At 38.6% G+C, this 11,418-nt stretch overlaps 1 protein-coding gene across 1 annotated transcript; it reads left to right on the top strand.

Annotated features, from left to right (window-relative positions):
• The first annotated feature begins 4,796 nt into the window (after nt 1-4,796).
• Nucleotides 4,797-11,231, top strand: glipr2l (GLI pathogenesis-related 2, like). Its single transcript, XM_020648540.3, has 5 exons — nt 4,797-5,181; nt 6,228-6,336; nt 7,584-7,687; nt 8,115-8,192; nt 10,331-11,231. Exons 1-5 carry the CDS (start codon nt 5,169-5,171, stop codon nt 10,495-10,497), a joined length of 471 nt encoding a protein of 156 aa, XP_020504196.1. The 5' UTR covers nt 4,797-5,168; the 3' UTR covers nt 10,498-11,231.
• Nucleotides 11,232-11,418: the final 187 nt, after the last annotated feature.

Raw genomic sequence — 11,418 nt, 5'->3', positions numbered from 1 at the left:
CCGGACACAGTAATTGCTTTAAGCACATTAGAAACTTTATTGACTGCGATGGCCTTTTAAGACATTACATTTCTACTGCTTAGTGTCAGACAGGAGTCGTCCAGCCCCTGTGTACTGTCTCTGCCCCCCTCTATCTCTGTCTTCCTTCCCCTCCTTACACTCCAGCATGCCCTCTTCTCACCCCGTAACTCCCTCCCCTCTGCATGCGTCTCCCTGTTTAATTGAAGGCTCTGTAAATATGATGAGATTTGTATAGCGCCTCATCCGTAGAGACGGCTTGACGAGGTTTGATTGGCAGGTGATTAACTCCTCTTAACCCGCAGAATCATTTGTCCTCGGAGGAACAGTTACTCTAATGACACCATAAAAAGGCTTCTTGATGTGTCAAACTCTGGAGCGGAGAGCTTCCAACAACTTCTTGGAAAAAGTACAGCCCACTCACTTCTCTTTTTCTCAGCTGAGATCAATCCTCTCAGCACTCCTTCTGTAGAGCTCACCATTTTCAGTCAACTAAACCCCTTAATGAGGATGGAGGTGAATGCAAGGAGTTATTAAAAAGCCCTCACCTTCCTCCTGGGAGCGCTACAGAGAAATTATATGCAACTAAGTGCACTTACAGCCCCAGTAAGAGTTATTTCACATTTCTGTTGCCATAAATCCACGTTCAATCCAGTCACGACAAGGGTGGAAAATTATTCCTGGCCCAGAAATAATTTTGTGTTCCTTTCTTTTTTAAAGAGATCCACTGGAAGATTTTCATTAGGGGCTTCAGGTGAGGGGAAAAAATGAAAGTTACAGATTGGAGGGGAAAGAGGAGGGGATGGGAGACAGAGAGAGAGAGAGAGTAATGGAGAGAAGAGGAGAAGAGAAGAACGATGTCGCAGCTGACAGGGAGGGGAGCCAAGCAATAAGTACAGCACATATAGCCAATGTGCAGAGATAAATGATGTAATATCTGCATGGATCGATGTCTGTACTGTCCCTCTAAAAGGGGCTCTCTCTATAAATTACTTCACCATCCCTCCCCCTAAAAGTGCACGCGCACGCACACTGAAATATACACACTGACAACACAGACTCACACAAATCCACACACTCCACAGCTATCTCAATTAGTAAGAATGAAGATGTATGGCTGTAAACTCTCAGTGCCTCACGACCACTATGTAAATGTCTTCTTGCAGCTGTCCGGTTCCATCACTGTGCAGATTGTAGGACGAGGCAGGGATGGAATCAATTTGTTAAGATAGCACTATCCAGCTAATGAGAAATCAAGTGGCTTGACTTTTCACATGAATCCCATCATGTCCACTCATATTATGAAACTAAGATTTCATTAGTTGCACTTAGTGTGACTAATAGTCCAGCCACATTCTTGTTTCAGTGTCTTTGCTAACAGTCCCACCTTGTGGCAGATAAGATAGTTACACTTGACAGGATCTCCGATTAGGGACAGTTTTCAGCTTCTTATGTTCGTCTCTCATATTATTTAAATGTAGCTCTCTAAAATAAGTGGTATATCAACAGAAGCATTTCAAGCCTGAGATTTGTATTTCACATACTCTCTTTGTATACTTATAATGATGTAGAAAATGTTTTACACAAAGTCCAATTACTCAAGTGTGTCTGTGTGTGTTAGTGTTTGTGTGTGTGTGTGTGTGTGTGTGTGTGTGTGTGTGTGTGTGTGTGTGTGTGTGTGTGTGCCTGTGTGTGTTAGTGTTTGTGTGTGTGTGTGTGTGTGTGTGTGTGTGTGTGTGTGTGTGTGTGTGTGCCTGTGTGTGTTAGTGTTTGTGTGTGTGTGTGTGTGTGTGTGTGTGTGTGTGTGTGTGTGTATGTGTGTGTGTATGTGTGTGTGTGTGTGTGTGTGTGTGTGTGTGTGTGCCTGTGTGTGTTAGTGTTTGTGTGTGTGTGTGTGTGTGTGTGTGTGTGTGTGTGTGTGTGTGTGTGTGTGTGTATGTGTGTGTGTATGTGTGTGTGTGTGTGTGTGTGTGGGGGGGGGGGGGGGGGGGGGGGCACTAATATTTGAATAATCTATGAGGCTTAAGAAGAACCTAATGTATACACAGGGCAATTACTGCCTTGATGTCACAAAATCTCTTGGTTAATTTATTTTCACAAAAAAAAATGACAAGTATTTAAAAATGAATCACAAAATTTGCATACACACACACACACACACACACACACACACACACACACACACACACACACACACACACACACACACACACACACACACACACACACACACAGACACACACATTCCTTTGGTACCAACAGTGGACTTTCAAGCTAAATTGATCGTGTTGGAGACTTCTGTTTCTGGACAAGAATGTAAAACCATAGATTAAATTTAAAAATCTTTCACCAGTTCTACAGTCCTACAGTTTTGATTTTAATTTCGGGTTTCGGAAAAGAATAAAAACATTACTGAAAGACAATACCTGTCAGAGCAATGTAACGCTCAAACACATTCATGGTTATGGTACTAACAGAGGAATATTGGGCTAGTGACCAAGTGTGAATCTCAGTTTCTAAAAAAAATAAAAAATACAGTCCTAAATTTACTTTAAAATCTAATGTAACACTAATGTATTAAAACAATTCAAATCACATTATGATGGATATAACATGTACACACACATACAGTAAATGTCTATGGTACCATCAGTGGACTATCAAGCTTGACCAAGTGGAGACTTGTGGTCAATTCAAAATACAAAAGTAAATTAACCTTAAATACCTAAAATCAATAAAGAACCTCAATTGTGTTTTCCAATTTTCACACTCTATTCATGTTTAAACACACCAGCAATGTTTCAGTCAATGTAAATGTCTACTTGTAACCACTGTGTGTTCATCTGTGCCACTCTGCGGTGTTTGCACTGATGGCTCATAAATAAAAACATGCTGATAGTTAAATCTCTTTGGAAGCTGGAACATGAAGTGACATTCAGCTTAATATGAGTCCATCAACAAGCTTTATGTGAGATCATAATTAATTGAATTCACAGCATGAATCAGCTGCATCAGCTGCCAAGACAGAAAAAAATAAAAAAGCATGGAAAGAGATGATTCATCAAGAGACAGAGTTCACAGTCATGCTAGTTTTTTGTGAGACTAAACAGTAATGGTTTGAGCTACATTCTAAAGCTAGTATTGGAAAAGGCTATCACAGAAAATAGTTATTGGTTTATATTTCGATGAGGGGAGACCTGATTATGAGTGAACTATTTCATTTACAAGTTTGGAAGAGGGAGAAAATGTGCCACGCTTTGGTGTTTAGACTCCATCATGATGTCATCATTTACTCTAAGGGGTAGTGAGGCCGGCAGCAGATAGGATACCCTGGGTGTGATGGTAGTGATGGAAATATACTGGATGTGATTAGGAGTGGACTTCTGAGGAGCTCGACCTGGACCCTGTTGAGGAGGAATGGAGGAGACTGGGGTGGAGGAGGGTTGCAGCAATCAAACTGAAGCAACAAAATGGATGATTGGTCTATAGAGCTCATGGTTAGATAAGCATTTAAAGTGTAAGAGTAATCAGCTGATCACCTGAGGAGGAAGACAGAGAAAGCGAAAGAGAGAGAGTGACATGAATGGATGATGACTAATGTATGAAGAGTATGAAACTGTTTTTCTGCTTTAATTTACGTTGAGCTTCATTCAGGAGGTAATGTTACGCATTCTGATTTAGTTTGTAAACCTGCTAATTACTATTCAGCTCTGAGCACAAAGTACATCATAGTCATATGATAATGTCATTTTTTTTTTTTTGCATTAATGTGATTATAAACCAAAGTTTTGGTAAGAAGTTTCACCCTCGTATTTCTTTAGAACATAGTTCATGGACTCAAACGATGTAGGATTCCTCCTCCTGGGATCCTGGTGTATGTTTAGGCACTGAATTGTGTATTGACCTTTATTAATTCCTGCTATACATAGTGTGGAAGAAGTTACATTTACCATTCTGCAGAATCATAGTAAACAACTTCATCAGCACACTTTTGATGCTGACACAATGAAGTCTTATTGATTTAGGGCGTAACAAAAGGTCATTTTTCTCATTCTTTGTACAAGCTGTAGCCTGTACTAGACATGAAGAGAGACTTTCAACAGCTGAATTATGGGATGCATAGTAATCTATGAGGTAATCAATTTGGAGTTTCTGCTGCACAACATTGCTCCTTTTGTTATAAAAAGGGTGTCACATACTTTTTTTGAATTGATAAATGTCCCAGAGGGGAAATACCATTAAAGCTCAGAGGGAAGGATACCTCACACAGACTTAACAAATTGCAGAAACCTTCTCCGCAGCATGATGAATGGTGATTCTGTCTCTACCTGGGTGTCAACTGCGGTCTGCAAACAGCTCAGTCATTGCTTTTTTCATCAGGGGTGGTGGTAAAGGAATCACTCTTTTACAATTGGTTGTGCGTGAGGTAACTTACTGAACTGGAAGGGACTTTAAAAAACCGGGAAATCCTCGATTAAGTTGTTATGTGTGGAGAGATTTGAAGCTTAAGTGAAAGCGAAAGGATGTTGAGAAAAGTAGGACAGCTCAGAAATAGAAGTGGGTGTCATGTTTAGTGTGCCTTCAGTATGTCAGAGTTGACTATTGTCCTTAAAACGCTGCATCAAGCATCATGACAGCATAGATTGTGAGAAGAGCCAAGTAACAGAATACAAGAATCCACACAAGAGCCATATAAGGGCGTGTGTCTCACAAAGATGATGTCACCACCAGCAACTGCAGGGGCTCCCCTCTCATTTGTAGGAATGTTCTGTTAAAACTAAGTGGGTGTGTTCACACAGGGAATGGCAGACAGACAGATAGTAGGGTTTGTGGCCTCAAGCGAAACAGGCAGGTTACTTTAAGTTAAATGAAGTGAAAGAAAACTATAGAGGAAGAAGAATGTTGCGTAACATCCAGAAAAATTACTAAAGAGGAACTTTGCACAACTGCTGTAAGTTCATCGGGGAATGAAAGGAATTGATGGAAATGAAGGCTTTGGCAGCTGTTTGAAAGCATCAGCGGTAGATAGACAGCACTAACTGAAGAGAGGGTGAGGCACACAAAAAAAGAGAACTTGAACAGTAAACAAGAAAGAGGGGAGGCTACTTTTGTGAGTGCTGATCTAACTGAAGGCTTCCTGTGTCAGCACCATGGGAAAGTCAGGTAAGTGAAAACTGCACCCTGAAGATTTTCACTTTGATTGTAGCAATTTGGCCTGAGTTAGAACTTTGCCCTCATGAAACTTTGTGGGGCTTTTTTTATCTAATATATGTGTGATTTTTACTTTGAAAAGGGTATAGGACATTAAAAAAAAGTAATCCTTAGCTAAGATTCAACTTGTAGCATGCTAAGTAGGCTCACTGCTTTGGTAATTGTCAGTGGGGCAGTCTCAATGTGCCTATTGTCTGAGCAGTCAAGAGATTGTGAAAAGGCCAGTGAGTGATAGGCACCACTCAGGAGGGGGGTTGTGTGGATGACGTTTTCTTCATCATCTGTCATGGAGTTGTACTCAATGTCTGAGGTCAGCACGCCTTCAGGTGCTGTCAAGAGCTTTTGTCAGTTTCAATATCTGCCTGAAGTGAAACAAAGGCAGGGGAGACAGTAGAGGACTACTCAGCTCCTTTTTTCTCTAAATGCTTTGTATTTGAAAACAACATTTAAACAATGTTAAGATATCTTTTGGAGTTTAGTAGGTTGAGTAAAAATAATACAGGGAGAAAAATAAAAATGAAAAGGTTACCATTCTTTAACAAAAGAAAAAAATACATACCTGGTTTGCTTATCTCAAGATCTCTAAATCTACATCAGCATTTTTATTCAATTTATTTTTAATCATTTTTAACTGTTTTCATCATCACAATTCAAAATTATAACAAACATTTAATTCAGTTGGAAATTAATTAAAAATTATTGGAATATAAAAAAAAGACTTTCATTTAAATTCAGCAATTCTAATAATCCATAAATTGACCAATTTTTTCAAGCATAAATAAATTTTTACTGCTAATCAACTCAGTTTAAAGAGTATACTATGCCAAAATCAGGTACGAAAAACACACCATAAAATGCAAACAACCAAAAATTAGACTGTGTCTCAATACAGTATAAGATTGAGTTTCCCTTTTGAATCCTTATGTTTCATTCTAGTGTCTCATTTGTCTCTCTCTGGCTGTCTAACACATCCTGTCTTTGACCTGTCTGTATCTTAGCCTCGAAGCAGTTTGCACAAGAGGTGCTGCAGTGCCACAATGAGTTCAGAGGGAAGCACCAGGCTCCTCCACTGAAGCTGAGCAGCAAGCTGAGCAAAGATGCAACCCGGTGAGTTCATGAACACGGATCAAACCAGAAACCTGAATAGCGAGGGCTTTGCTTACCAGTGATTGTTAAAGTGATCTGGATAACAGCGACATTTTCAGCATCACCCGTCAAATCATATAACTACAAAATGTAACTCAGCATTGAGGTTTGTTTTGATTGTGATAATGCATTGTGTTGCCAATTCATTTTTACTAATTGCAGCTACATTACTAATACCAGACAAATCTCTGAGGAGAATGCAGACCTTAGGTAACTGTTTATGACATACAATTTTATGAAATTAATATAATATATGGGAGTATACAGTCATAATGAGACCACACAATCAGTTTATTCTTTAATGGATCTTAATATGACAAAACTGAAACTGTAGAACATGATGGTTAACATATTGTCTCTCCTGTTTCAACTGATGTTCGTAAAGGCACTTACCACTTTATTTTATAATATATAATTCACCACTGATGAGGAGATAGTTATTCCCTCATCTGCTAATTTCTTATGAATTGTTGTGGTAATAACATATAAAGAAATAGTAAACTATATCGGAGTTAGGAAGCTCACTAGACGTATGATGAGAAGCTGGAGTCTGTCTTGTCAAAATGCAACATTATCTCTTTTGATGAGGGACACACCTAGTTTAGCATTAGATACTGTGGTTAACTATTGACATGGCAATCACATGATTTCCAATAAACGCTTTGGATTATAAACGGTAATCAGATTTTATAAGGCCAAGATGTTGACACTTGATGTTATACACTGTTGTGATGTTACTACATACTGTAAATTTAAACTTGATAAAAAACCAACAGGTGAGATAAGGGAGGGAGAAAGGTGGATGAGACGGGTCAGTGTGTGACCTTTAACCTAAGGGAAAAAACAAGATTAGAAAACATACTCCTATTTCCTTGCAGTGATTAACTTTGCAACATCTAAATCGTTAATGTAGATGGTAGTTTAACCGGTTTTCATATCAGACCTGTTACCAAAAGCTGTTAGACGAACTGTTTTCAGTGCCTACCTTGAATAATTACACAAGATACAAGCTCTGAGTTGATTTTAAACTGTTTACACGGAGGGCGTAGGCTTCTGGGAATGCTGAATCTTAAGAGGTGATGAGCTTTAAAGTTTACTCAACCACTTACAGCAGAAATCTCTCCAGTGCAGGAGTGGATTTTGTAACTGGATTAATAGTGTCTTAGTATAATTTAGCAGTGCTAACAATCACTTTTCTCTGCCCATAGTTATGCTGAGAGTCTGGCCAGCACACGGATCCTAAAACATAGTGTGGAATCCAGCAGGGGGAGCTGTGGAGAGAACCTGGCATGGGCCTCCTATGACCAGTCCGGTACAGTAAACTCACAGTAAACACACACACTTATATTTTATATGCTCTTTTTATTTGATCCTACTGAGAAGCTTGCAGTTTGTTTTAAGCTCTAATAGGACACACTCCTCCATATATTGTAGGTTATAGTCAATGAGGCACCCTGAAAGTGAACAGCTGGGATCTATTTCCCCTCCACTTCCCACTGTGTTTTAGACACCATGACTCACTGCAAAAACATGTCAGCAGGGGACTCAAAGTGATTCATAAAACATTCTCCTACAGCGCAGCACTCAGTGACAAAAAGTGCAGCGCTGTTAACATGTGCTGAATGAGATTTAAAAGCTCCAGGGTGCAGTCTTCTCACATCACTGTCATTATAAACATGTATGAATATGATCTGATTTCACTTTATGATGAGTTGACACTTTGTCATGTGCACATGCAGGGAAGGATGTGACAGACCGCTGGTATGATGAAGTGAAACAATACAACTTCAACCGTCCTGGATTCTCCTCGGGCACGGGTAGGCTCAACACGAGAGTGTTTGTGTCTGTCTGTGTCTGTCTTTCTCACTTTATATTAGAAGTCAGGGTTCAAACTCCTCTGGCCAACAGCATAATTACAGCAAACCAGCCAATCAAATGAATTGTAAATTATGGAATTATAAGTAATCATTGGATCTTTCTGATATTTATATGCATATCTAAATATATAACAATATGGGATATGTAAGATTACACCCTGAATAATTAAATATTATATTTAAGGAATACTTCACCCATTTGCATTAATCTTTGTATCATTAGAAACCTGGTAGTATTTTTGAATGGTCGTGCATCCCGCCCTCATTTTCCCCTGAGATGGGAAATCTTTGTATTTCTAAGTCTGAAAAGGAGCTTACGATGATGCAAAAATCGTCATTTTGCGTCATTGGAAGCTGTTAAGGTTAGCGGGGTGAAACTACAAGGCTAGTTCCTCGTATTTTCGACCAGTGAAGCTACAGACCAATCACAGATCAGTGGGTGGGAACTCACTCCCAGAATCAAAACTTAAAGTCTGCCATATTGCTTGGAAGCTATGCTAACAGGCTCTATGGAGAAAGCTGATAATGGCGAAAAAATATAAATATAGTGGCGAGACGGCTGCTGCCGACAGGCCGGTTTTGTTTCTCGGCTTCCCCGGGGCCACCGCTGGCCGCAGCCTATGGACACAGACATAGAGTACGTTTTCTGCCAGGAATTTCCAAGATGCTAATTCCTTCTGGAAGAAATCTCGGAATCAGTTGAGGAAACTGCCGTGTGTGTTGAAGTAAATATGTCTATAAACCTGACCTTAGTGGGAGTGGCCTGTGGTTCTGTGCATTGTGGGATTTGGTGTCTTTCATCCACATGAGCGAAAAAGACACTTTCTGCCATTTCTCGGCCAAGAAGGCACCAACTTCAAAATTAAATTTCACATTTCTACTACATATATGACCCAATGTCAATACAGATTCATGTTTCAACGGGTGAAGTATCCCTTTAACATTAATTTTAGTTAATCAAATAATACACAGCAAATTCAGGCCTAAGGAATTAACTCTCTCTCAAGAGTTAAAATCAACTCAATTTGAGTGTATATGTGAGACCATCAAATAAACTCTAGGTCTTAGTTAAAGTCACTGTATTCTGCTTTAGGCAGAAAACTAGTTTGAATATTTTCAATGATTATTAATTTGTGTGTTTTTTAGGAAAAATGTCAACGTTGGCTAAAAGTAAACATGACACACATCAAGCTAGTTTATATCAGGCTTCAGGACTTTTTGATTGGCATTCATATTCTGGCACTTAATATCCCAGAGAATATCAAGGGAATAATCAGGAAGTGAATTACAACTAAAATAACTGTACTCGTCTGTTAAAGTTTTGGAAAAATAAAGCTTTGAGCCACACATTTACCACAATAGGAAATATATTTTTCTAATATTTCAAAAGCAAATACCTCTGTTCAGCTGGAATTTGCAATCATTAGTTAAACATAGTTTGTTATATGCAAAATAACATTTTTGATTCAGTCCTGTCTAATCATGTCAAACACCATATAATATGCTAATATTCTTTAAATGTAACCTAATATTCTTTAAATGTATTTTTCTCAGTGTATAGTTTCTTTTTTTGCTCTGTTTCTCTTGGTCTTGATCGTTTTCAGTTTCACATTTACCCAGGCAAAGCCAAGGTTGTTGTTATTCCAGTGCTGTTTTCACACAGTCAGAGTGCACATGACTCTGTGACTGGCCATGGGGAAATTTGGGGGAATCACAGTCCTCTATCACTCCTCAGGTCATATGACATTTTCAGTCCACCTTTATTCCTTCAGAAGGTTTAATGGTTTCCAGTAACATCAAAGTCTGTTTAACTTAATCATACACACGGATCATATAAAGTTCCTTGATAGAGAAGAAAATAAAAAACGTATAAGATAAAGGAATGGGGGCAAAGGTTTGGAATAGGTGAGAGAAGAATTAAGATTCCTAAAAGTATAAATATTTAGAGGAACTGAAGTCCATGTGCACTTGGCTTCAACCATGTCCTGTCCTGTCTTTTTTTTTTTTTTTTGTTTACTTTCCCTGCCTTTAATTCCTCTCTATTTACAGTATATGTTTGTTTTATTTCACTGTCCTAGGCCACTTCACAGCGATGGTGTGGAAAAACAGCACAAAGCTGGGTGTGGGTAAGGCCACAGCATCAGACGGTTCTTCCTTTGTGGTGGCCAGATACTTCCCGGCTGGGAACATCACTAACCAGGGACACTTTGAGAATAATGTCCTCCCTGCTCAAACCAATCCCTAAAGATGTCTGAATCCCATCAACTTGACTCGAGCTCCAAGGCATTTATTCCATTTTGAAGTTATCTGCTCTCACTGATAAGCAGGAACACCACTTCTTGCGCTGTAGAAGAGCTATCTTATATGGATTTTATAAGATGAGATGCACTCAGGCTCAAAGTCCTTTGCTTGTATTTTGAAAATGGATCCGGGTATGTGAAGGTGTTTACAGTGAAAGAAGAAATGCTGTTTGACATTGCTAACAAAACCTTTCCAGATTCCATAACCATGACTTTGATGGTCATTTAATTTGCAGATGGCAGTATTTTATTAATTAATACCAATAAATTCCTCTTTCACACACTGAAAGTTATATCTGTGAATCACATCTGTATTTGTGGAAGAATGGAATCACCACATTTACATGTGAAGTCATTCCTTTTGATTGGAATCAGGGTTAGACTGCAGTGTTCAGTCAAACAGAACACTGCAGTCAGTGACTTTTGTGCTCTATAACTTGTTCTGTACTAACAGACATTTATTTGGGATCTGTTAAGCAAGAGCGAGAAAAAGTAGAAAATTGGAGTTGTATTCATAATGAATTTTCTTTTTTAAATCTCAGTCTGTCACAGCAGTAAAGTGTAACTATGACTAATAAATGAACATTTTGGACAATATAAGTTCTTGTAAATATAAACGCTGACTAAGGATGAGCTAAAATAGATTTTTTTTCATTGTTGTATTAAAGGTTGAAATATCTTTGAGACTATCGTACAATTTCTGGTTTAGAAACTGTTGTTGTTGTAATGTCCAAAATGTCTTCTTTAATATCTAAATAGTGCCTATTCAAAACTTTAAAACATGTCATCTTCATGAGGCAATGCAACATACTTTTTAAAAACCCATTACCAAAAACCATGATTTTCGTTCATTATGATTCCAGTCA

Source organism: Labrus bergylta, chromosome 8 (genome assembly GCF_963930695.1).
Source record: "Labrus bergylta chromosome 8, fLabBer1.1, whole genome shotgun sequence".
In the NCBI taxonomy this organism is placed as follows: Eukaryota; Metazoa; Chordata; class Actinopteri; order Labriformes; family Labridae; genus Labrus; species Labrus bergylta.
Note: the sequence above shows the minus strand (reverse complement) of the source record. Positions and strands in the feature narration are given on the sequence as shown.